The sequence below is a fragment of the Dermacentor silvarum genome, chromosome 1 (genome assembly GCF_013339745.2).
Source record: "Dermacentor silvarum isolate Dsil-2018 chromosome 1, BIME_Dsil_1.4, whole genome shotgun sequence".
NCBI classification, from domain to species: Eukaryota; Metazoa; Arthropoda; class Arachnida; order Ixodida; family Ixodidae; genus Dermacentor; species Dermacentor silvarum.
Window position 1 is genome coordinate 448876291 of NC_051154.1, and position 27205 is coordinate 448903495.

Sequence of the window (27205 nt, forward strand, 5' to 3'; positions counted from 1 at the left end):
CGTGTCACGTAATCACTTTATTAAATTATGTAAAGAAATACATGGTTTCTAATGGAACTAACATTGGGAAATGAAAATAGTTCATTACATCGCGAATTTAGATAGATCGAGGTTTGACTGTGTTCAATATATTTTTAAAAACAGTATTGTTAGTGAGTTCAACTGTGTCTAGGAACAAATCGGCGATCAAGTAAAGAATCAGCAGTCCTTAACTTCCAGATGCCATTAGCAAATATCCTGATGGTATGTGCTATTCCAGGCCATACACAGCATAGTGGGTGCACTTTCGTCGCCATGTAATACAGGCAACTAGTACAAGCAACATTCACTGGGAGTAACAACAAAGCGAGCCATATAGCAAAGAACTATTTATTAAATGTTATGAACTTTTAACAGTGAAATGATAATATGCAAGGCACTTCACTTCTGCCAAAATTGTGCCTTCCTTTGGCAAAAGAAACTAAAAGATAGATTGTATCCACAATGTGCTAAATAAACATCACTGGCACTGAACTATCGAAATAAGAATAAGTGGCAGGAGTATTGTCCCCACCGACGAAATGAGAGATAGTGTGTTCTGCCATAGAACCACAAACTCCAAGATATTAAGCTGATTGGTATCCAAATGCCCATTTGAATAAAAAAGAACTGCAAGTTTTCATCCAACAATTTGATCCCAACCTGTGGTTGAGCTATACTGAAAACTAGGAAACAAGGTAGTCTAGGTTACATGAAAATCGAACTTTGCATTTAGCTTTTCCTAATGAAATAAATGTGAGGTGAGAATTTAAGATAATGCACAACTTTCGCTGTAGATGGCGACCGCTGTCATGACTTGACAGTGATTGAGACCTTGGGGATGCGCATGGCATTTATAAGTAGAAAAGTGTGGTCGCAAGATTCTTGTGTGGCTCGGCGTGAAGACTCTGACCAGCCAGAAAAGCCAGTTTGTGAGCATACTGGCATGGGGCAGGGACGCGGATTGTGCCCTGTGGGAAAGAAAGAAGGTGCATTATGAAACTTTTTTTTTAATCTAGCGTACAGGACACAAAAGTGAAATAAAAGTAATATTATCAAATCATGCATCTGTGACAGCAAAATGGCCACTCTTACTGCTAGCCTTAAGTGAGAAAAGAACGAAATTGTGATATATACTATCAATAATTGTTAAAGACAGTGTTTGTTTGAAATCAGTTGAGTTGAGGCTTCCACATGCAATGTCTCGTCTATCTTAGCAGGAGTATCTTCTTAGGTAGGACTTTGCATAAACCACCTAAAGCATGAAGCAAGGCGAAGCGCACAACACAACAACACAACCATGAAGAGAGTGGCATGATGCATGGTGACTCGCGCACCTCATGTGATGTCTCCACCAATAACAACGAGCGCAGGTAGAGGTGTACATCCTACCCTCCAGAAGTTAACAAGTGATGCACCTGTTCCACTCTCGCACCACCTTCTACCTTGCATTCCTTCCCACAGCACTGATTATAGGACTGGATTATATAACTAAAAATAAAGCCTGGCAGTGCTGCTGTACTACATTGAACAGCAACGTTTGCTTCTTGAGATATACAATTGAAATTTTCAATTAGGTTCATAGCACGAACATCTTAAAAAGTGCAAAGTATTGCGGAGCTGTGCATGCTAGTTCTCTAGTTACAGGAGTATAGTATCAAAATATTTCACATGGGTCTCCAAGGCAAGGTCCAGAGAATTTGCTAAATTTTCTGGCACTGAAATTCATTATGATCATGACAGTGCCCTTTTTCTAAATTTCTTTGTAGAAATGCTTTAGCACAGCATTGAAGTTAGTGTTGATTTAGACTTGCGTTTGTCAAATATGTATTCCTGACACAATATGTTTGAAAAAACAGTTTTTTCTTGCGCTCAGAAATAATATTTTTAAAAATTATGGAGATCAAATAAGCAGATACCAGGATATTCCTGGTGCAAACAACCACACAAAGCAAAAAATTAATTTTGAGAAAACACCCCTTGAACATCATTGTGTGCACATTTCCAGGTTTAAAACGACCTCACAGTATAGTTAGAGAAGTCTTTGCGCACTTTTTATCCTCTGTTGCTGCTTCTACTGGCTTCATTTTTTGGCCTAGATCACACACAGGCTGTGATCAACGAGGTTGATGCTCTCTGGACACAAGGCAGATTTGCAAAGACTCGTGCTTGTACCGAATGGTGCAGTAAAGACTTTACCCGCTTTGTCCTACCCACCTTTGTGCCGTGCACATCACACGGCACACCGTCGCATCAGATCGCTGGCCTCGTGCACCACTCTCCTTTCTCTCTCCCACCATTTTGCAAAAGTTGCGAGGAATGGAAGACAAGAGGGGAGAGATGAAGGCACGCTGTGTGGGGGCATTGCACAAAGGTGGGAGAGGCAAAGCAGCTGATGTGTTTTTTTTTACATTTCCTGGATTTTGTGTTCCTTTCCTTTTTGTAGCAGACACCTAGTGGCAAGATTTAATTGGGCAACATTGCAGTAAGCGGTTTATTTAACCATAGAACACACACTAAATTACAGTGCAGCAGCTGCTCTCTTACTTCTAAGTACAGTCGAACCAACTTATAACAATCCCCGATAGAATGATCTATCGGTTATTACGACAACATTTCAGTGCATTTACGATTTCTGACCCTCCCCATAGAAACTGCTTCCAGATACAATGAAAATTTTTAAAAATCTCTGTACTGCTACAACTAAAGCTTCGAACTCAGTCACGGTAAAAAGTGGGCACACAAAGTGCGGAAGCTCGGAAGCGAGATCAAACTGGGCGTACGCTGGTAACTGCAATGATGATATGGCCTTCGAGATGAGCGTGCGAGCGACCACCTCACGCGGATTTCAGAAGCCACGAAGAAGGTCACGTGTTTTCAAGGCACACTTCCAGGGAGGAGACGTGCCACGCACAGCATAATATATGGCACAGCGTAATATATCGCACAGCATAAACAGCACGATTCGGTGCATGCGCTGGTGCGATATCGGATGCCACGAAGGCATCACTCGTTATTAGACAATTGTGCATATGGAACTATGTGCATTACGCCTGTTCCAACGATTTGGCACGACCATGTCTCTCCACCATGGAAACAACAGCCACTGAAGCGTTCCTGTTGACACGGCTCTACGCGGCCCAAGTTGACGAGAACGCTGCACCACGCGTTGCCACCACGCAATGTTGCGAAGAGCCAGCGGTTACTATAAGCCATTATCAGGAGATCACGGTTCGACGGCACTTCATTTTACTGTTGCCGATTGCTAATAATGGTTCGAGGTGAGATTTTACCTTTCGAACATCTAATTTTTTAATTTTCTTTAGCCCGAAGTGGCATAGATAATGTAATTTACAGATCTTGTGTGGCTGTTGTGCAGTCGTAATGCTGAGACCACGATGTCCGAGACCTTCGCAATATGGCAGCATGCCTGCAATAGTTTCCGAAGTTTACACTACCGACCAACTAGAACGCTTCGCTCTCGTGTGCAGAATTGGTCCTGCTGGTAGCAAAATATATCAAGTTCTCGAATAAAAAAAAGGCGGCAGCACTTGTAGTTTCAAAATGGCAGGTGATCGGAACCAGGCACCGTTTTGAAAGAGCTACACGACTTCGGATTTCGCTCTTTAGATGGATGTTTATAATGAAATTTTGAGCTAGGTGCAAGAACACATCGGAAACAAAACTGACACTGAAAATATAGTTTTAGGCCCAAAGTAATGCCGAATTGCAACTGCTGACACCAGCTACAGAGCAGCTAATTTATGAGCGTTTCCACGGGCAAGTCCATATATAATGAACTACTGTTATAACGACCACTTTTCGCGGAACTATCGAGTTCGTTATAAACTGGTTTGACTGTATAGTTAAAACCAGTAATGCTATAGACCTACACCATGATTGTAAACAGCGGTAGGCACCGTCGATATATTTTAGGCACTATAGCGACGTCGCGTAGGCTCTGCCCACGTTTGCTGTCACCGCTTGCACGCGCGGGTGGTGCATTTTTTTTTAATGGGATGGGGGAGCTAACACCACAATTTCATTATAAAGCACACCATAGTGGGGGCGCCGGATTATGTTTGACTACGTGTGGTTCTTTAATGGGCACCCAGTGCATGTTCTTACACTTTGCCCCCATCGGGATGGCCGAACGAGACGCTATAGGCCTAGCTCGCTGACTGCCACAGTGACGGCCGACAACGCTTGTGACCTGGCCTGCTGCTCATCATAGTGCGCTGATATTTGACAACACGATTAACGTGGGCTTAAACGAATTGGTTTTGTCGGTGTCGTTAGTGCGAATAGCAAACGAAACATAGTACTTGCAAGCCAGCTGAGCCGCCTCGCGGAGATGGCCGGTGCTTGGTTTCCGTCTGCGAGACGAAATGCCGTCGTATTGTTGCTCTCGATCACGCCAGTGGTTTAGTACTGGGCGCTCCTTTACGAAACACGTGCAAATTCGAGAGATTTTTTCTATTACACACTATTTCCTGTTAAGAACAAGCTGTAGCCGATTTCTACGTTGCCGTGAGCGGTGATATAGAAGCGATCGCCTCGGTGATGGGACCGGCAAGGTACCGGCCCTACGGTGACTTCGCCTGTGCAGGCCCGTGCAATATGAGCTAGCTGTTGTATGCGGCCGTCCGATCGCTCCAACTCTGTACCAACACTGTACATTTTATTTCGCGCTCGAAATTTATTTGACACATTTAGGTGCGTTTATGACATCCACACTGCAATAAACGCAGCTGTGACCGTGCTGCCCGTGTATGTGAACGTGTGATAGAATATCTACACTGCTGGTGGCTGAATTATTTGAGATGAAAACGAATTCAAATGTGACGTGCCTTGTGGGGCATCTGCTCGCTCGACCTACATTCAAAGCTAATCCTAATCTAGCTTTCCCACAGTACGGCAAGAAATTGTAATGACACGCTAATAACGATCCTAAGATCGTATATATAGGTTGGCTAATGCACGCCAATCAAAATAAAAGAGAAGCTTAACAGTAACGAAATGTTTTGGGCATAGTGGAGGATCTGGTATCAGAATCCAACTTTCGCTTTTTTACCGCGGCGGCCCATTGCTTGCGATGGTTTTCATCAACAGGAAACTTATGAAAACTTTAGCCTCTTGCGTATTTCGACGCAACTCAGCTCTTCCACATAATGTGTTTCTTTCATTGTAAAATCATAGCATAAAGACCTCACAGATGGAACCACACAACCACCCGCGATACCCAGCGGCTGCTGTGGTAGGCACGACATGGGTGGCGGCTCGGCGGCAGAGTGCCTACCAAGCGAAACTAAATTCCGACAACAGCGCCACTGCATTTTTGTGACGTAGCGCCGTGGTGTAGGTCTATAAATGGGTTTGACTGTACTTCTTTTTGCAATTAAAATGTTTGAATGTTTGTCCCCTCTGCCTTTTTCGTGCAACCTGTGGGTTCTTGGTGTCTCACAGGAGACCAACCACCGCAGGTTCGAGCTTAGCGAGCCACAGGGCCACGTCAGCCGGCGCCTCCAGCACCGCTGCGTGCACGCTCAGGCCGCAAGGGGCTACCGAGCGACGCACGCAATAAGACAGTACAGTAGAACATTGGTGATACGAATCTCGCGGGGATGCATGAAATATTCGTATGACCCAAAGTTCGTATCATCAATACATACACAAAATCATGAAAAAATGAATTTAGTTTTACCAGAAAAAATTCCTAATATTGGAACCCTATTCATACCTTCCTCGCTGCTGCATTTTACCGGCTGCTACGTCGCGCTTTTGCGGTCCCGACCTAAATACTACATTGACTGCCATGTATGAAGTTCCCCTTCTAATCTAATTTTCCTGTATCTTACGTTGTGTTTGAATGTGGCAGTCATGTAAATTTAGCGGTGCAGGCAGCTTGTAAGTTGCAACAAGCGACTGGCATGTTGCAACAAGCGGCCGGCACATTGCTGATATGGTGCGGCCGCCGCATCACATGGCCGTATCTTGAAAGCGAGCTATGACGTGCACAAAGTACGAGCCCGCACGCCTCATCTTCAAACCGATCTGCGATGTTGACCAAGTGCGCCTAGTGCATGGTAGCTTAGTATGCCCTGTGATTTCGATGTTTAGTTCGCATTGAAGCGAGAGACAGCAGCTGCCGCCGCACTTAGGCCCGTGATGTTATCGGCGCGCAGGCGAGTGTCGTTTACGGTTAGTCACGCTTTGCCAGTATCACTGCACCAGCAGAGATGCCATCCCCACTTCAACACATGCGCCGTCGGCTGCTATCTTCGGAGCATGCGCAGGAGCAACCTACACCCGTGCACCGCATCGAACGGGTAACTGCGAACGTCGGCAAAGCGGCTTGGGTGCATTTTTCTTTGCGCCCGATGCATTGTGGGTTGACGGTGCCGTCGCCTCCGACACGCGAATGGGTCAGGAGCCATTTTAGCACTGGGCCGCAACTTCCCAATTGCTAGTACGTACAGCGGGGGCGTGGCACTGCGGGTCACGTGACTTCTTAACACGTGTTGTCATGGCAATCGCCTCCGGGACTGGCGCAAGGTATGGACATGCTTTCCTCCCGTCCACCGACACCTTTGCGAGTAGGACTTGAGCTCGTGCGCGGTGCCTTTACCCGTGCGGGGAGCGCGTACTTTGTGCTAATTTTTTTCTGCCACTCAGCCGGCGAGCGGTGCCTAGTGTTCGTGGTCGTACCGCGCCGAGCCGCACTTGCCGAATGCCCAAGCCAAAGGAGATTGCCCGAGCTCTCGCGAGTTGACCCAATGGTTATTGCCAGACCAAGTAGCATAGCCACCGGGACTTTTCCTAGCGGCGTGTCCCAGCTTGAGCCTGTGCTCTCGCAGCGACATGCTATAGGCGGCCCTTTCTGTATTTTTGCCCTGATGTGGGACCCCTTTGGTTCCCCACCGCACGGGTGTTAGTGCAGTTCTGGTGCCGACAAATTCAATAAACGGTTTCTGTTATCTCAGGGCATTAGTAAAACCCCGGTGATATGATCACGGCTGGTACGAATACGAATTCGTAAAATTCCCCGGCCGAAATGCATTGCTCTCAATACGAAAAAAAATCAGCTGTTACGAACTCGTTGCCGCGTCACTGCGGATCATAAGAAGGCGGGAGCAACAGCGGCAGCGGCCGAGCCAGCGGGATCAGGGCGGAATCCATAGTCGCCAAGCAACCGGCCACATCACGCAGATGCGCAATCTCTCATTGGTCCCCACGTCGAGCGGGCCAGACCACATCACAGCCTAGCTAATGTTTTGACCAGAGAGAAAGACGACGAGGACTGCTGCAGCAGCCACGACAGCCAAAATGCTCGCTGCACTCGACGTGCTGAGGTGTTCATCGGCGTGCGAAAACATTTGTGAGAGTATGTGCACGCACTTTTACGCCTTTCAGGAGGTGATCCTTGACGATTTGGGCAAGAAGAAAACACACACGGATAGTAGAACCCCGTTTTTCAAGGGACCGTGAAAAAAACAACGCAGTTTCGACGGCTTCCGAGTTCCGACTCACCCCGACGGTCCCAGCGGCGACATTAAAATTGGTAGTAGGTACAGCGGGGGTGTGGGACTGCGGGTCACGTGACTTCCGCTTAACACGAGTTGTCATGGCAATCGTGGAGCTCCTAGGTGCATAGGGACATACTAATCGCTTAGGGACTTTTGAGGTACTTGTCTGCGCGGGCACGCGTCAGCTGCTAGTTACTGAGCGTTGCCTCTTATCTGCGGGACCGGGCGCGGCGACCTTGCTGAGCGCAGCTCCTACGTGCGTAGGGAGCGAATCGTTTAGGGCGCATTGAATGTCTGGCGGTGTCTGGCCCACGCCGGCCATGCTTTATTATTGTAGCATTTCTCCTAGTGGCGGAAATCCTTGCAGTAGTGTTGGTGAGGCATGACAGCTTTTATCTCGGTGAACTATGGTGGTGTAAACAAGCAGATACTGCTCAAGTTTGTGCACCAGCACCGCGGTTTCCGCTGCGGCACCGGAGTACAAACGCGAGCAGTAACCGCTTGCGCAAGAGCAGATGCAATTTTCTCTCTAGCACCCGCTTGTCCTCACGCCTGCGGACAAATGACTGGCGGTCCCTCCAAAGAAGGTCTAAGCGATTACAAGAAGTCCCTAAGCGATTACAGTAGCCGACCCGATTTTTCAGACCTGGAGGGGACTGAAAAATAGTCCGAATAAAAGAACAGTCCGAAAAATTCATGAGTTGGAAAACCGAACTTTATTTCAGCTTAACTGGACTGAAAATGTTGCAGATGCTCCCTTGCTTCAAATTCCTTCTGCTTGGAATGACGTCTGCTTGCATCTGAGCAAGCGTCAAGTTTTCGTCATAAATATTGGACAACAATGCTAGAGCGTTGGCAACGTCTTGTGGCGATGGTTGCAGGCGGCAGGATGTGTCATCCTCGTCGCCCGTCAGCTCCGCGCACAGCTCTATGTTGTTGTTGATTGCGACAAACTCGTTTAAAGTAACAGCTGCTGGAAGGTTCATCCCACTGCTGCGCAAATCAGCAATCAGCTGCTCACCGTTGTCGATTGAGTTGTCAATGTTTTCAGTGGTGCCGATTGCGTTCCCAGGGCCGGACTCTTCACAGTGCCGAGAACAGGTTCACGGAGTAGCTTTTCCTGCTATCAAAACATGAGTGTGCGGCCAAGTAAACGGGCCTGGTAGTGCACCTTGAGGTTTTTAACGCCTTGGTCCATTGGCTGGAGCAAACTAGTAGTATTCGGTAGTAGGAACTCTAGTCGAACAGCTTGCAGGTTGTTAACGGCGCCGTGCGCCCTACAGTTGTGGACAAAAACAAGGACTTGTCGCTTCTGGCACTCGAACATACGGTCCAGACGGCGGAGGTAATCCTCAAACAAGCTTTGAGTTATCCAGGCTTTTGTATTGCTGCTATACCACACAGGCAGGTTGTTCGTGCCCTTAAAGCAACGTGGGTTTTTTTACTTTCCAATTACTAGAAGAGGCAGCTTCTCGGTGCCATCCGCATTTGCACCGATCATGACTGTCACCCTCTCTTTGCTATGCTTGCCACCAGTGCAGGCCTTACTAGAAAAAGAAAGTGAATGGTCTGGCAGCATCTTGAAAAACAGACCAGTCTCATCACAGATGAAAATGTTTGCGGGAGCAAACTCTTGTATGATAGCCTTCAACTTACTTGTCCGGTAATCCGTGACAGTGGATAGATCCACGGCACCGCTCTCCTCACAAACTTTCTTGAAGGAAACTCCATGCCTTTTTTGAAACCACGGAGCCAACCATCGGTGAAGTTGAAATCATGAATATCCATTTTTAAGGCAAGCATCTCGGCTTTTTGTTTCAGTATGTTGCCTGAAACTGGGAGATTCTTTGTTACAACCCCTCTCAGCCACAGCTGCAGGGCCTCTTCGAGTATCGCATGTTGTGCTTTCCGGTCATTTTTTTTTACCTTTGGAGTATGACCGATCGACTGCAGACAAGATCTCTTTGTTCTTCACGTAATCAGACAATGTCTGCTTGGAGACATTACACTTTCACGACGTTGACTTGCGTCCGTTCTCGCTCGATAAAGCATGATAATGGCGGCCTTCTTCTCTGGCATCATTGTCAAATATTTACCACGCTTCTTCGACGCATTCGGAAGAGGCGGGTGAAGAGCTGGGGTCATGGTGTTAAAAACACGTCAGTGTTGCGCTGAATCAAGGGCCGCAACACACTCAAATGGTGATGGCACGGTGTATGGCAGCTAATGATGACAGGTGACAATGCACGGGATAAAGGCCGAGGGATCACTGCTGCACTACAACATAAAACGTTCCAAGACTACCTACGACGCAGAAGTAAAACTGATGATGATAGTGCTTATCATCAGCGTCACCTGTGTTTATAGGTGACGTCCAAAACTGGCTGCACATGACCTGCTTCTGGCTCTCAATATTGCTTCCGTTGCAAGCTACTGGCAAAAGCATGGCCTTCAAGATTCGTGTTGGTATAAGGGGCATCACCGTCGTTCCGTGGCAAGCTACTGGCAAAAGCATGGCCTTCAAGATTGGCGTTTGTTATAAGGGGCGTCACCGTCGCCGCATGGATTAGGATGACATTATGCGAACTCAAGCCAATCCACGTCTGATCCGAAGCTAGCCAGGTGGCCTTAGGATTCAAAATGGCATCCCCCTTGAGTTGCTGCGCAGCTGAGTCGCGGCAAATCGAATGTTTAGCTTCATGTTGTCTGAAAAATCGGTTGCAAAAATGCATTAGCTCTATGGGAACCCTGACGGTGCATTTACGAAGTCCGGAATATCCATCAAGTCCAAATTTTTGGAGTCCGAAAAATCGGTCGGCTACTGTATGTCCCTAGGCACCTGGAGCTCCAGGATTGCCGTGACAACGCGTGTTAAGCGGAAGTCACGTGAGCTGCAGTGCCACGCCCATGCTGTACCTACTAGCAATTGTAAAGTCGTGCCTCTGAGATAAGAACCACGCTCAGTAACTAGCAGCCGACGCGGCCACGTAGTGACGTCAGCGCCACGCCCTGACTGCAAACCACCGCATGCGGAGTGCCACCGCTGGAACCGGTTGGGAGCGGGTGGGCATAGGCGAGAGAAGCGCGCGCAATGGCGCCGGCGCCTCCCTCAATCCCCACAAACCCGACCACAAAAATGGGGATTTTCTATGCAGTTCAGATAGAATCAAACCCACAACCTTGAGGTATTTGAGCAGCAGGACATCATGGCCACTGAGCTACCGCAGCAGATGTTACAACACAAGTCTGACATTATTAACGCAAAGTTTTCTTTGCGACTGCTCCCGAACTTTGCTGACGTTTCGTACCAAATAGCTCAACACAAGACAGCACATGAATCAGCTCTTTAACTTGCAAGCTAACAATGAACAAAGGACAGGTGCTTACTGGCCAGTTGAAGTACAAGTGGGTGAGCTTGTAGGAAAGCCGCTGCATGTGCTCAGGCTTCAGCATTGTCGTGTCGTGGATGACGTTGAAGTGTGTGGGTGCCACCGTTCCCTGACGTACACTCTGGGAGATTAGATAGAAGTCATACCTGCAAGGTACAAATTACAAGCAAAGATTTTGTATACTTACTGCTCTGTTAAGTGCAAGCAGCAAGTTATTTCTTAATCCAGTTAATGAACAACAAACAGACAATTCAGTCTTAACACACAAATCTTTGTTATGTGAACCAGCAGCATGAAGAGTAGTACTTGCTTACAAGAGCTACAGACGTTGACGAACCAACTTAATTTAGACATTTATTATGGCCACTGCTTCCTTTTTTTTTAAAAGTAGGTACAGGAGCTGACCAATAATTCAAACTTGGCAAGTGAAAATACAGCTATTTCTGCTCAACTTGGTGGCACACATGCTTTTGGCGGTACCTGGAGGCTGTCCACACAATGAGGCATGTTTGAATTACCGGTGTCCACATTATCGGTTGGCGACTAGCAATAAAACATGCACTGTGGCAAGCTTCAGCATTGAGCTGAAAGTTGCCTTGCTGCTCAGTGCAGCAACATTTGGTGCAATCAGCATTACAGTTATCTTACAAATAAGAGGATCACCGTTTATATAAACAAAGATGAGCAGAAGACTTACCGTTCAGGCCTGGTCACGTTGTTGTCAATGACAGTTCCTGGGGGAGGGTTCTGGTATCCACCACCCCTGTTGTCCACGCTGAAGAAACGGGCAGCAATCCTCTTGGTCACGACGACAAAGGCAAGCTGAGGCCTAGCGTAAGAACAGCACAGAGATCAGTCAAACATCATTCGAAGGTAAACTTTACCGCGCATAAAATTCAAGAAAGGCTTTTGGAAAAGAGTTCACCATGCAAGTGCATCATGTATTTTTACAAAATTTCTAGAAGACACTACTTTTACAAACAATTAGGGTAGAGTCAACGAACAATTTTTTGGAGACGCCTGATAATTCAGACGCCTCAGACATGGCTGTACCGATTTGAGCCCTTGAGGACAGTAAAAGGCATGCATTTATTTTTTCGGACAGCCCTACTTTACGGACGTCTTCACAGTCCTCAAGGAGTCCGAAAAGTCTGACGTTGATTGTACTACCCATGTGTTCTCTTTACCCACGACGATAGAACAAATAATTGCCATCAATATCAAATACAGTGCAGTCCACTTATAAAGATATCAAGAACAAAAAATCCGATCGTTAAAACCGATCACCGCTATCTCTAGACTGCCATTAACAAAAAAAAGCCGAATATACTTTTGTAGTCCCGAAATCAAATGTGCCACTTGCGATAAAAAATCGACGTTGTAGAGAGTAGGCTGTGAAAAATAAAACATTTATTTAAACCTCTAAATGGCGTTTCAATCGTTAGGCGCGCTGAAATAGAAATCTGCCCTTGCTTTTGCGGAAGTTTCGAGTTCACATCTGCTGACTGCATTGCGTTCAGCTGCTGTGCTAACACTGGCAGCTATAATTTAGCATGCACAAAATAAATGAGCGGACTCGATCGACGACAGTGCGCTCTACTTGAACATCGTGGTCGGTGTCAAAGAGGGGCCATTGCCAATCTTGTCGTCACTACCGTTGCTGTCGTCGCCTCCATCGCACAATGCCGCCGTTTGTCGCGACAACGATCGCCACGTCGGAGATGTCTTCGCAAAACGAGGCAGCATATCTGCACTCGGAAACTCTGCCGTCCAAGTGCCACCTGTTTCATCATCAGTAGCGATGTGCTCCCATAGTGCGGTTATGTCAGCAGCTTCCACCGTGTTATAGTTTCAGCCATGGGGTTTCGTCCTAGCACAAAAAGCACCCCTTTTCCGTTGATCGGCATGGCCACTGCTTCTAGCCTACATGATCGTGGTGCTCCCGGTTGTCATAATCGTCAATATCATTGACTACGCGAGCTCGTACTTCGAGTCTGCAAAATTTAAAATTTGCAGCTTCGTCTCAAGCGACACAGTTTTGTGCTTGGTTGGCGCACCCCGCACCTCCCGCTGCTTCCGTTGCACATTTTTGCGCTCGCTTATCGCGTTCTCTCTTTTTCCCCCCTCCTCTTCTATAGACGCTTTCAGAACCGTCGGTAACGCAGACGCGAAGCAGCTGGCACGCGGGCGGGATGCACTGCGCAGTAATGGCAGCAGATACAAGCTCGCATAGGCTAACTTTTCTTTCCGTCTCGGTTAAAACGCAAATTTCACGATTATTCTGCATAAAAAACGCCACTCAGAAGCAAAATTTCGATCGTTATATCCGATATGCTGTGAATAACATATCGTTATGTTTTTTTTTCTCGCAGCCCTAATGCATAGTTGATACTCTTAAGTCGATATATGGTTATATGTGGTATCGTTATAACTGGACTGCACTGTATTGCAGCCACAAGTAATATACCCGCTTTTTCAAGCATGCTTGAGTATCAAAATGCTTAAATACAGAGAGAGGTAAACATCCACACAAGTACACACCTGATGCAGCTTGTGTACATTGTTTATAAGTATAGTTGATCCCGGATATACTGAACATTTAGTAGTACTTTCACTTTTAGTAGTTAGCGAATAGTGCACGCTGGCGAACTCACACATAATTCGTTTCCACGATACTGCCTTGGTCTGCTGGTCGAACACAATGTGGACAAGTCGTGCGTCCAATGGTTTTACAAAGATTTGAGCTGTGTTGTATACTGCAGTTATTATCGCTGGCTATATGCACAAGTATCTTTTTCTTTCCAGTAATACACGGTAAAATATGGTGCAGAAAACTACAGTAGAACCTCGTTGAAACGATCCTGTTACGTACGATTTCTCAGCACCAACGTTTACAATCGAGAACACAAGAAATTATACAATTGAGTTACATCTATTTACCGGCTCATACGTTCCCTGAAAGCACAACCTTTCCACATGAACATTCAATATGTCACCAAACTGCAATCGTAAGATATGTTCTCCGACCACTAGATCCTGTGTAAACAAGAAAACATGCGAGGTGCGCACGATCGAGAAACCTAGGCACCCACTGCAGCAGCTTCACCACAATGTTTGCCCATCCATCAAGCATGAAAGCACCAGCATGTATTCAGATTCTTATTCCGGTACTAGCAAGTCTCTTCCCAGGTAACTGCACACAACATTCACAGATACTGTTGCCAACTATATTGCGATAAGCATCTCGCCCATCTGTTTTACAGCACGTGAGGCGTAGTGCTGTTGGAACCAAATGCGCTGCCTTTCCCTGCTGCAGGCGGCGTGATACATTGTAAGCTTCACGTTTTGCTGCAATGGCATCCGGCATCACTCACCAGCTCAATTTTATGTTTCTCATTGGCATCTTACAATGCTACACAACAGGAAAACAACAAAACGAGTCTCGGGCCACCAGAGCACCACCAGCTCGATGTGCGTCAGCGTCTTGTGCCGCAAAAATTCGAACAATGCTTCGTATTACGTTATTGTCAACTAGAGTTTAGTGTACCAAAATTTAGTTACTTCGGATCGTGCATTTGCCTGGTTAGTAGATTTTTTTTCTCACATTTTTTTTTTTCAAAATGGTATCAACAAGGTTTCTACTGTATTTCACGATGCCCTTAGACTTCTATGTATCCAAGATCGACTGTACTTATACAATTTCAAAACAAAGTACCCAAATATGTTCCAATATTCAACATATACTGTATAGACTCGTGTAAAGGCAGCATGCCAACCTTGGCAGCCCAAAATTTGGTGGAAAAAAAATTCCCACAGGGAAGCAAACGCGTTTCATGCCCCTAGTCGCACGTGCGCATCAGCGAATTTTCTCGCTGCGTACTTCCGCGTGTTGCTACTAGATAGCAAGAGCCTAGGTGTGCACAAGTTGCCGGCTGCGGTGGCACCAGTACGACCAAAATATTCAGTTGCATGCAATAAGGGCCACACCTCGTCAAAATGGTAAAAAAATTTGTGGCGCTCACACAAATCTATAGGTTAAAATATTAGAAAAATTGAATACAGTCAAAACCTCATTATTACATACCCGCTTAATGTGTAATTGCGGTTTAAACGTAGTCACGAAGATTCCCCCACCCAGGCCCCATTGAACCCCAAGTATTGGCTTAGTGCATACCGACCAAACGTTTAGTGCATACTATTTTTCTTGTTCTACAAGCACAAGCACAAAATCAGCAAAATCTTGTATGCGCAGACATTCGATTGATAAGTTGCGATGCCCGGCCGACAGTCGCCAGCAATAGTGGCCACCATTACGTATTCTGGGCTCATACAGCTATTGCTGCGTACAAAAGCATGGCAGTAGGGGGTGCGAATTGCTTTCGCCGCTGAATGCAATTTAAGTAGTAACCATGCAGAAGCACACTTTATTGCGAAGCGCATTCCTGCCATCACCATGGACGTCACTTTGAGGTTCCGGATTAGGTCTAAACAGGGCAACATCGTCACTGCATGCCGTACGCTGTGTGTGTGAGGGAAAGCTTGCAAAGGTCAGATGACTCAATCTCGCGAGAGATAGAGAGAAGTGGAAGCGAGGCGAGAAAGGGAGGAGTTTACTTCACCGGCGGCCGCCGTATCTTGAAAACGACCTGGACATGGAAAAAGTGAAAGAAGTGTCGGGCGCTTCGTACCATATTTATTCGAATGTAGGCCGATTGTTTTTTTCAAATAATCACATACGAAACTCTAGGCTCGGCTTAGATTAGAGGATTTTTAAAAAACGTGCCAGTTTTTAACTGAAACTGATAAATATGGTGCAAAAGTCAGTATCTCAGCCGCTACTAGCCGCGCTAGTAGCTAGCCAACTGAAGTACACGAGCGACGTCGCCATTTTGACCTGCGTCGTATCGGTAGTATCGGTACGGTGCAGCATCGGCGTGCGGTGTGGCGTTATCGTATTGGCACCAAATGGGCGATGCCACTATAGTGCCGCTTTCTAAACGAATACTGTATTTACTCGAATCTAACGCGCACTTTCAACACGACCCTAAATCTGTGTCGGCATTTCAAAATGGCCGCCTCGCACGCGCGTAGAGCCTAGCTACCGTAGCATGCAGAAGCTTCCTCCGTGTGCTGCAGTACACGTGCTTAGGCAATAGCCTACCGTCTGTCTTCACGTTCTCAGCGTCTGCTCTATCTATCAGCATGAAGTACCGAGTTCATCATGATGCTGCATTTAAAAGGAAAGTGATCATCTGTGCGGAGACGGACGGAAATCGGGCCGCATCACGGGCGGTCGGAGAATCCGAAACTTGCGAACGGGACTGGCGCAAACAGAAGGAGAGGATTTTCGTCAGCAAAGCAATGTGTAACGGTTTCAGTGGACCGAAGCAGGATGTAATCTGCGACGATCCACTCCGGCGATACGATCACCTTGGCCCTATCTTGAAAGCAATCTGCGACGGGCAAAGTCCACCGCGCGCCGTGTTTTCGCCGCGTTGAAGCGAGAGGCATGCTAGCACGAAGGCGCGCTTCGTCTCCAGCGTTCTGACAGTTCGTTTCCATGGTAAACGAGCGAGATGTGTTCATGTTTGCTTATGCGCGCGTGACACCTTGCTTGTTAATAGCGATCTACTAATTTGCTATCGCATTTGATGTATCGCCTTTCGGGCGAAACTGCGACGTTTTTTTATTCATCGCAACTTCAGTGCATCGGGAGGAAATCTATTTTTCCAAATGACAGAAAGTTGTATTTCTGTTTGAAAGCATGAGGTGCACAATACTGGTAAAGGACTTTTTTTTCCTCATGGAAAACGGGTGCGCGTTATAATCGAGGAAGCGTGAGAATCGAGTAAATACGGTAGTTGTGCTAGCCGCAGAGGCATCGTCAAACGTTCAAGCCAGGCGGAACTTCGGCATCCATCTGTCGTTGGAGGGGGCCACGGGAAATGGTTTTTGCGTGCGCCGCAACGTGCGCTCCTTCAAAAAATGCAGCATCTCTAATGCGCTGGGTAGTACTGAATATAGCGCACTGTTTGAAGATGTCAGCAGTAAGGAAGGTAGCGACGAGGCTAGCAGCGATGGTGACATAGAATGAGCTCGGCATGTTCAAATTTAATAAATGCTGTTTCATTCTGCGAATGCTGTCCTCACTTTTTCATTCGGCCTACATTCGAGGTAAGCTTTTTTTTCTGACTTCGAACTTTTGGGGGGTCGGCTTAGAATCGGCGTCAGCCTAGATTCGAGTAAATACGGTATGTGCTTCGTAGTTCGCGTTGAAGCGAGAGACGGCACACGCTCGCTACTGCTGCCGCGCCTCCTCACTTCGGCGTTTTGAGAGCGAATTTCCATGGTCATCGAGCGAGACGTGTTCATGTTTATCTGTGTGTGTGTTACTCCGTAGTTGTTAATTTAGTAAGCGGGGCCTCATGGACAAACTGGCTCGCAGCCTTATTGAGTTCGAAGATGCTGTTGTCGTGGCAAGGCCACCACGGCGGCATATGAAGATCACAGATTTTTTTGCTGCCTCTCCGCAAATAAAGCCTGTCTGAGTGCGTGTGTTTGTGAGCATTGTGATGTAGTTCTTTTCCAGCTGGTAAGTAGCTGCTAAACTGGCATTGGCGGTTAATTCGTACATCGTTTAGTGTGTACCTAAATGTCGTTCCCGGCCGACTACGTATTAACAAGGTTTGACTGCATATTGCTCGCCATGCATGAGCAGGCACAATTCCTTGCACATGTTCCTTCGAGACCTGTGAATGTGCGCCTAATTTTGTGCCAGCCAAACAGATTACAATTTAGTATTGCGATTGAGCCAAGCCACTACAGCGATGGCTGTTTATGTGGCCTCACTGTGCAGCACATTACACTCCTATTGTAATATCACTGCATAGAGCTGTGGGTGATATGTTGGCATGATATGTGCCCAAGAAGGATGCAAGACTTTCACAGATCCGGGCAATACTATGATGCCTGTAGCAATCGCACTATGCTAAAAGGTCATACAAGGACTGGTGCATTATGCATCCTTAGCACTGTGTTCAGACAATTGGCACACATCCATGCTTTCAAGCATTGAAAGAGCAGGTGTACCATCAGGTGCACGGCAAACTTTTCCATCATGGCGACAGCTGCGCCCAACGTCTACTATTTGTGCAAGCCGAGAAAAGAACAACACGCAAGGAAGAACGCAAAGAAAGTTCAAGCGCCAGAGAACTTACTCTCGCCCTGGGAACATTTCAGTCAGCAGGCTCTGAATCTGGCCCACTTCCCACTCCTGAACCTGCAGCAGCTGCCCGTCCGAAACACCATCGCGGAAGAACAGGATGCGCTTGGGGATCGTGTTGTTCTCCTCCTGGTACTGCTTCAATGATACTGCAGAGACGAGAGAAAGCAAACGTTGCAGGTGAAGCAACCGCAATGCACGACAATTTTAACAGCTCATCCATGCCAAGTCAACAATGAATTGGACGTGCGGTAATCTCAAGTGCTAGCATGCACGTATGGTGCCTTATCAAAACCAGCAACACCAACGGCTCAATGCAAGAAGGCAAATAAAATTAGAGGAAAAAAAGAAACTGATGTTGTGATAAGATGGAAATGCCTTGTTGCAGGCATTCATGTGCCACATGGCTCACATCATATTTCATAGAATTTGATTCACCAAGTTCCTGTGCCTGCCACACAAAATATAAATTGTTGCACAGATCACACTTCTATTACGACATCTCTTCATAAAATGCTTAAACCACTACGAATGATGGTGTGTCTAGCTGCAAGCAGTTGCTGGGCAGCTCACAAGCAGCCCCTCGTGGAAGCAAAATGAAACAAGTACCTGCAATACCAGTACTAAGTGCAGGCCTCATTATTATTTAGACAATTAACCAAGTGCAGTCTTCTGTATGGAGTTGCTGCAATCATCACAGCTGCAGCACGGCTTGCACACAGCACGGCTTGCATCACAGCTGCTCACTGCATGCACCCAAGTCTTTGGTGCACCACCCTTTGGGAACTCCCAACCACGCAAGCTCTATCCCAAGAAATAAATCTGTATCAGTTTTACTAACCAATATCCGAAGCTACTTCCCAAAGAAAGACGCTGCCGAAGCTATATTGGATGACAACAGCACTGATATTGCCATCTTTACTGAAACTTGGCTCACACCTGATATACAGAATGACGAACTTTTGCACGAACAGCAGCCTTTCGCTTTTTTCCGGCGTGACAGATGTGGTCGCCGGGGAGGCACGGCGTGATGGGTTCTTGTTAAGGGCACCCTGGTTTCTTCTTCTGTTGCAATCAATAGTAAAAGCGAAATCCTTTGTGTAAACATTTCTTTGGCTCATTGCGCCTCTATCATCATTGCCTGCTACCGGCCACCCGATTCTGATCGCGCCTTCATTGACGACCTAAGTACCATTCTACTTGATATCAAAAGCCAGTTTCCCTGCGCTAACCTCATGGTTTGCGGTGATTTTAACTTTCCAGACATTGATTGGGACAACCTAACTGCATCTTCACGTCATTCCAAAGATTTTTTTGGATCTTATTCTTTCTTTCAACCTCGCTGAAATTGTCGGAATACCAACTCGTGGTAGTAACACCCTTGACCTTGTCCTTGTGTCAAATCCTGAGCTAATTCAGTCATTGTCATCCACCGACGGTCTTAGCGATCATAAGTTAGTGTTGTTCAACCTCGCAATTTCAATTCCTTCGTGCCAACGTTCAGTAAAGTACATTCGCGACTACAGCAAAGCAGATTTTTCCAAAATTAATGAGGAAATGGCCAAATTTCTCCAACACTTTGAACAATCTGCTCCTAATAGGTCTATTGACGAAAACTGGTTTTCGTATAAAGAAAAAATGATCTCTTTAATGAAATTCTATGTACCCCTCGTTTGCATTCGCGGCGATGCCGGGAAACCGTGGTTTACAAACTCATTAAGAAAATTATGTAACAAGAAAAAGCGGTTGTTCAGGGAAGCCAAGAGCTCCAAGTCAGCACTAAAATGGGAAAAGTACTTTGAGTGCCTGCATAATTATACGAAGTTGCTGAGGAGCACGAAACGGCACTTCTACAACAAAGACTTACTTGACATCCTCCGAAATAACCCCAAAAAATTTTGGACTTTGTTAACTCCCAATCGTAGTGGCTCGCATAACATCTCTTTATCATACCAGGATGGTTCTGTCGTTCCGAAGGAGCTTCGTTCTGACGTTTTGAATGCGTACTTCACGTCTGTTTTCACCCAGGAACCAGCTGCTAATATTCCTATACCACTCAGCTCAAATTTCCCTCAAATGCCACCAGTTGGTATCTCGGCAGAAGGAATCTGTAAAATAATTGACAATTTGAAGATATCCAGTGCCCCTGGGCCTGACAACATATCAGCTAAAATCCTTAAAGGCACAAAAGTAATATCCAGTCGCGTACTACAGATCATTTTCACGCAGTCTATTTCCAGTGGCCAAATCCCGTCCGAGTGGAAGGTAAGCAGAGTTGCACCGGTTTTCAAGGCAGGAAGCCGCTCCGATTCATCGAATTATTGTCCTATCTCGTTAACATGCATTGCATGCAAACTTATTGAACATATAATTTATTCCCACGTGGCAAAGCACCTGGATAATAATTCCTTTTTCTTCAAAAACCAACACGGTTTTCGGTCTCGCTTTTCGTGCGAATCTCAACTGTTTGAATTCACGACTGACCTGCACTTAAACCTAGACTCATCCTTTCAAACTGACGTCATTTACCTTGATTTTTCTAAGGCTTTTGACCGTGTTCCCCAGCAGCGCCTCATGACTAAACTTTCTTGCCTTTCACTTGACCCGCTGATATTTTCATGGATTGACTGCTTTTTAACTGATCGTTCGCAGTACACTGTCATTGAAAGTCATCCTTCTGCCTCTACTAACGTTATCTCCGGTGTCCCTCAGGGCTCTGTTCTTGGCCCGCTTCTGTTCCTAATCTTTATCAATGACCTTCCTGCTGAAATTTCATCATCCATTCGTCTGTTTGCGGACGATTGCGTTCTGTACCGACGTATCTCTACTATTAACGATCAGTCATTGCTACAGGATGATTTAACCTTAATCCAAAATTGGTGTTCGACTTGGCTCATGCAGTTAAATGTATCAAAACGTAAGTTCATGCACGTGTCTCGTAAAAGATCTAACCTACGCTTCTCATACACGCTAAACACTACCGCGCTATCACAAGTGGAATCTTATAGGTATCTAGGCATAGAAATAACAAGTAATCTCAGCTGGTCAAAGCACATCACGTCGCTTTCTGCAAGCGTCTCTAAATCACTAGGTTTCATCAGACGATCACTCACTTTTGCTTCGCCCACGGTTAGACTAATCGCATACGAAACTTACATCCGTGCCAAACTTGAATACCCTTCCCCTATCTGGAACCCCCATCAAGAGTACCTAATCCAGGCGTTAGAGGCAATACAAAATCGAGCTGCTCGTTTTATAACGTCCAAATATGATTCTCGGTTGAGCGTTACTAACATCAAAGCTTCGATTGGTCTAACCTCCCTAGCATCCCGTCGTAAGATAGCAAGTCTTTGCCTTTTTCATAAGCTGTATTATAATTTTCCTCATTTATGTGAGAGCCTAATTCAGCCGCCCATGAGATCATCACGACGCCTTTTTAATTGTCACAGTGTTCAACGCATTCATGGTTCAACTAACGCTTTAAATAAATCGTTTCTGCCGACTGCCGTATCGGATTGGAATGTACTTCCTGATGGTATCGTCAATGAAACTAATCCTGTAAAATTTAAACAGTTATTATTACACCAGTGTTGTCCACAGCCCCACTAGTAAGCCCTTTTTTTTCGGCTTTCTAATTTTCATGTGTTTACTGTGTTTACCTGCTTTTGCAACCTGTATTAATGTCTTTTTTGTTTTTGTTTTTATGTGACCTGAGGTTACCATTTGTTACCCCCCCCCCTTATGTAATGCCCCATCAGGGGCCCTTAAGGGCAAATAAATGATGATGATGATGACTGAGAGAGCACTCACATGCCAGATGAGTCTTGAGGGCACTCCCCAGCTCCTGGTGTGTCTGGTGGAAGCTGACACGAGAATACCAACGTGTCAGGGTCTTGTTAAGGCTGGCTACGAAGCCACCAGCCGAGAGGCCCTTTTGACGGCAATCGTGGTATGTGTCGTACCCGATGCACATCACACCTTGGAGCTGCACGAGATCATGAACAACAAACAGGAGGGAGCCGAGACGTGACAGTGTCAGCCAGTATCCAGAGCGAAATCTCCTTGCTACTAGCTTTGTATTAATGTTTTTAGAATAAAGAAGATTCGAAACATCTCCAGCCATCTGCAACTTACACAAGGCCATGAAATATGTGCACCACAAATACCGTAATTGGCTGCAGCAGGTCTTTCTGAATGGCTATTATTCCAAGTTTGCGCCAGTCATAGCTACAATACAGGGGACAACCTGAATGACACCATTTTCCACATTTTTCATCACTGAGCGCACAACTAACAGCAGAAAAATTGAGCGTGACACCGTATGAAATCCGAAACTTCGATAACTGCAAAATTGGTTGGCAGCATGGTGGCGAACCATTTTGCCACACTTGCCTTTGTGCAACACAATCCACATGCACACCTTCGTGGCATCTCCGGCAGACATCGAAGAGGTGGAAGTCATGGAAAGGAGACGGGAGAGGAACCACAAAGGTGCGCTGTGTGGCGTGCACGGCACAAGGACGAGTGTGGCAAAGCTGCTCGGGACTTTTTTTTCCTGGTTATCACATCTTTTTTTTTGCCGCAGAAACCCAGTAGAGAGTTGTTATAGTCAGTAATGTGGCATAGGAACGTTGTAGTAAGCCGTTTACCATTGAACAGAAACAAAAGTTCCCAGTGCAAAGAGTAAAAAATATTTCAGTACTCCTTTACAACCTCCACAATGTGATCACTGCTACTCCAGCACTGTATTTAATCCTAGCACAAATGGAACATGCTATGCACACAATCTCGCTGGTACCAAAGTGACAGAGCAAGGTGCACAGTACATATGGCTGGGTGCACTAGCAGCTCAAATGACTTTGCACACACCGGGTGGAGACTACAAACATGCGTCTCAATTCATATGTGCAATTTTTTGTTTTTTGCCTGTCATCAGCGTAAATTCATTTGTGGATGTACAGTTAAACCTGCTTATAATGAACCTCCATATAACGAATTCCTGGATATAACGAAGTTTTTCGATTCCCCGCCATTACTCCATAGAAGCACATGTATTTGAGACCTCTACGTAACGAAGTGGCAGCGAGAGACCCCCTTGATATAACGAATTTTCCCCTCTGACCAACTAGAGATTTCGCCCCAAATTTTGTCATTTTTGCGCGAGCAGCAACCGGAAACGCCTTCTCTGCCACGACGGAATGCGAAGCGAGCGCACGTGTGCGTGCGTGTGTGTGACAGGCGGCCCTGCATCCCTCGACCCGGCGATCTTGCCGCCGCGGGCGCGACCTTTCCCCCTCCCTTCACTCAAATCTGATCCTGCCGCTTGCTGCAGCTGGCCTAGCCCGCCAAGCCGGCACTCTCTCCTTTTCCAGCTGATGTTGCCGAGGCGCTGGTACATGCTGTGGCACATCAGACTCGATGAGCGCGGACACGCACTGTCAAACGCTGGCGGCGTGTGGAAGCGCCGCTGGAGAAGCGAGCGAAGTGACCTTCGTGCTGTTGTCTATTCGCTTCAACGCAAACTGAGCGCTGAGAACACACAGCACGCAGAAAGCTATGAGCCGCCGACGCACCTACACTGCTAGACTCTACCTCAACGCAGATCGCTTTCAAGATACGGCCTGCATGACCGCGCGCCGTCGCCGCCCCGCTATGCCTCCCCCCCTCGCTCCCTCGCCGGTGCCTCGAGCGCAACGGAAGAAGGCGCACTTCCTCCCTGCTTTTCTTGCGCGCGCGAGATTTAGACGCGGTCGTCGGCTCCCCTCGCACGTTTTCACTCGCACATACAGCATACGGCGCGCGGCGACTGCGTTATCGCCCTTGCAATTTAGGGTACGGCCACGCCATCGGCAAAAACACGCGGCAAAAGCGGCAGGAATCAGGGGTCTTGGGGCGTGCTGCGCGAAATGGGTTCGAGACCCATTTCTGCGGCAAATGCCACGTGCCGCGAGATGAAGAACCAATCAAGAGCGACGAGGGTGACATCACGGAGCCATCAAAACCGGAACCCCGCCGGTCCACGCCGGGTTTTTGAATCGACGATCGTCGTCTCTCGCATGAAACAATGAGCGCTCGCGGTGTTGCTCGCCCGTTCGGAGAGCGCGGGAGATCTTATCGCGCTGCCGCGCGGCGAGACGAGCGTGCCATGGTGGCCTCGCGGCAAGGTGCTGACGCGCGGCAACTTGCCGCTCGCTGCACGACGCGCACGTTTTTTGTCGCTAGCGTGGCCGTACCCTTATATATGGAATATCTATGAGCCAAAACCAATTTTAGGGCCACGTGTCATGGACACCATCTTTATATAGCAAATACGGATCTCAAGGGCCATACTTTTGCTGGCGGAAACCGAAAATACGTCATAGTTGTCGCCCCCGGCACTTTGGGCAGCCAATGCCATCAAGCCAAGCGACATGAAAAGTTAAAATGGCCGTTCGGGCCGGCGTGGGCTGGCAGTTCGCAACGTATGATGCGGGAATGGTCCCAAAGTTGCGACGCAACAGCGGGGTTACCAATACATTGGGTTCTATGGGAGCTGTGCCGGGACCGGTCGAAAACGACGTAACAGCCGGGAAAACGCAGCCCCCGGGAACGTAACAGCGAGGTTCTACTGTAACACTATACGATGCTACGACGCCATCGTGACGATCGCTCTTCGTTTCCGATACCTCGCGCTTTTGCGAAACGACACGCGTCCACGCATCCGGTACCTGGTGTGACATTCCGAGGATGAGTGCGTCGACGAAAACCGAAAACGGGTGTGCGTTATAATTGAGGGCGCGTTATTATCAAGTAAATACGGTAAACGTTTCTTTTTCGAATTTTCGTGCCGAACCTGCATATAACGAAATCCTCTTTATAACGAAGTTTTTCGGGAATTTGTCAATTTCGTTATATCCCGGTTTAACTGTAATGCTTGCAAATGAAGGCAATTTTTGTTGTTTCATTCAATTTTAATGCCAATTTGCATGTTTTCAATGCATGGAATGATTCTTGGCAGTCATATGCCTATTATATCGAGATTTCGCAGTATACATCTCAATGCTATCTTTTCGGCAGTATAGGGTGACAGAGCCACTAACTGAAAAGTTGATCGCACCATCTAGTGACCCCGAGCTAAACCAAAGTAGAGGGTGGATATTTTTATAGAATTCAGCGGCTGCAAACGCAGCAGCTGACTGGCCAAAAGGTTTTCAGTAACTCCAAGCTTCGCCATGCTCGCCCTTTTCCACGAGCGCTACACAAGAGAATGTTCCAGACATAGGTCGGCAGTGTGGGAGAACACTCACTCACCATGACTTTTTCCAGGCCTCGCACTCACTCACGTTCACACTCACACTCACTGGCGCTCACTCGCACTCACCTCCACTCACACTCACAGACACTCACTCGCACTCATCTCCATTCACACTCACAAGCACTCACTCGCACTCACCTGCACTCACACTCACTGGCACTCACTCGCACTCACCCGCACTCACACTCACTGGCACTCACAATCACTGGTACTTACTCGCACTCACCTGCACTCACACTCACTGGCACTCACCTGCACTCACAATCACTGGCACTCACTCGCACTCACACTCACTGGTACTCGCTCGCACTCGCATTCACTTACACTCACATTCACTGGCACTCACTCGAACTCACCTGCACTCATACTCACTGGCACTCACCCCTTTGAAATCAGTGCAAGTGTGATTGAGTGCACTCATGAGTCACTGTGCCGATCTATACCGCTCACAATTCGTGTATATTCATAACGAAGCTTCCAATTTCGCTCCTGTTGTATCGGGAGTGCGCCAAGGCAGTGTTTTGGACCCAGGTTTATTTTTAATATACATAAAAGATTTGCCTTTCCGATTACGTGGTAACATCCGTCTATTCGCTGACTATTGTATTTCGTACCGCGAAATTCTACACAGTAATAATCACCATATATAAAATTCTGCCTTTTCTTGGTGTCAGGAGTGGCAGATGACTCTAAATGCCAAAAAATCTGTAACGCTAACAGTAAGAAAGAAACGGATATCTCAGTTTACTTACATTATTAATGACACACCTCTCACTTGTGCATTTCAGCGTAAATATTTAGGTGTCACTTTAACATACGCTTTCCGATGGGAAAGCCACGTTAACAAAATAACCTCAAGTGGAAATCAATGTACATGCTGAGCACTAAACCGACTCTTCTTTCTGAGAAGACACCTTCGCCTTGCGCCCCCCCCCAGATAAAATTTGCTGGCCTACAAAATGCTTGTTCGAACAGTGCTGGGGCACGCGAATATTGTTTGGTTTCCGTACACAAAATAACTCATTGCAAGAATGGAAGGGGTGCAGAGGAAGGCAATAAGGTTATGTTTTAATAAATACAAATTAACGGATTAATTGACTAAATTATTAAAGAGAGCTGGTTTAATAACACTGCAAAGTAGAGCAAAAGTAGCACGACTAAAGTTTTCGTTTCAATTTATGCATGGTGACATAAACATTGTCAGCCCCAAACTCTCTCTGTCCCTCTCTCTGTCACTGGCATCAAACGTGTGCATGCTTGCCGCCCATGCTCGCTAAGCTCCCCTTTGGTCAGATTGAGCCAAGCAAGCGGGAAATAGAGGGAGCGATTGACTGTACGTATACTTAGTCAACCACTTAACGCCGAAACAAACACAAAAGGGAGAACAAAGCGGTATCTATCATTGCATCTTCGCTTTTTCTCCATGTATGCGAGCGTGCATGTCTGTTACTCTGTGATAACTTCGCTAGTCCCTCTTCCACTCTGCCTGTTTATATAAGGAGCCTGTACGTGTACGTTTAAGAGGGAAGCAGGAAGAAAATGAGGAGACATTCCACCCTCTGAAGGCGGATGACCAGCGAAGCCGTAGCAAATCACACGGTATTAAATGTCTTCACTCAGTGGAAGTCATGACAAAATTTGCCGGTCATGATTTGCATATGTCTGCTATCAGCGCTCCAGCCCATACATATTCCCTGGTGTATTAAAGAAAATGTCGCAGTGTTGCCCGAAAGGCGAAGCTTCGATTGCGATAGCA

The 27205-nt window shown here is 46.8% G+C and overlaps 1 protein-coding gene across 1 annotated transcript in view; it reads right to left on the minus strand.

Moving 5' to 3' along the window:
- Positions 1 to 355: 355 nt before the first annotated feature.
- Positions 356 to 27205, minus strand: part of LOC119437755 (piwi-like protein 1) — a 47683-nt gene continuing 20833 nt past the window's right edge. Inside the window, exons 14-18 of the mRNA XM_037704732.2 lie at positions 21966 to 22140; positions 18151 to 18304; positions 11631 to 11762; positions 10932 to 11079; positions 356 to 989 (exon numbers count right to left, since the gene is read on the minus strand). Of these exons, the coding sequence (XP_037560660.2) occupies positions 873 to 989; positions 10932 to 11079; positions 11631 to 11762; positions 18151 to 18304; positions 21966 to 22140 (726 nt within the window). The 3' untranslated portion in view covers positions 356 to 872. The remainder of the gene's footprint in view (positions 990 to 10931; positions 11080 to 11630; positions 11763 to 18150; positions 18305 to 21965; positions 22141 to 27205) is intronic.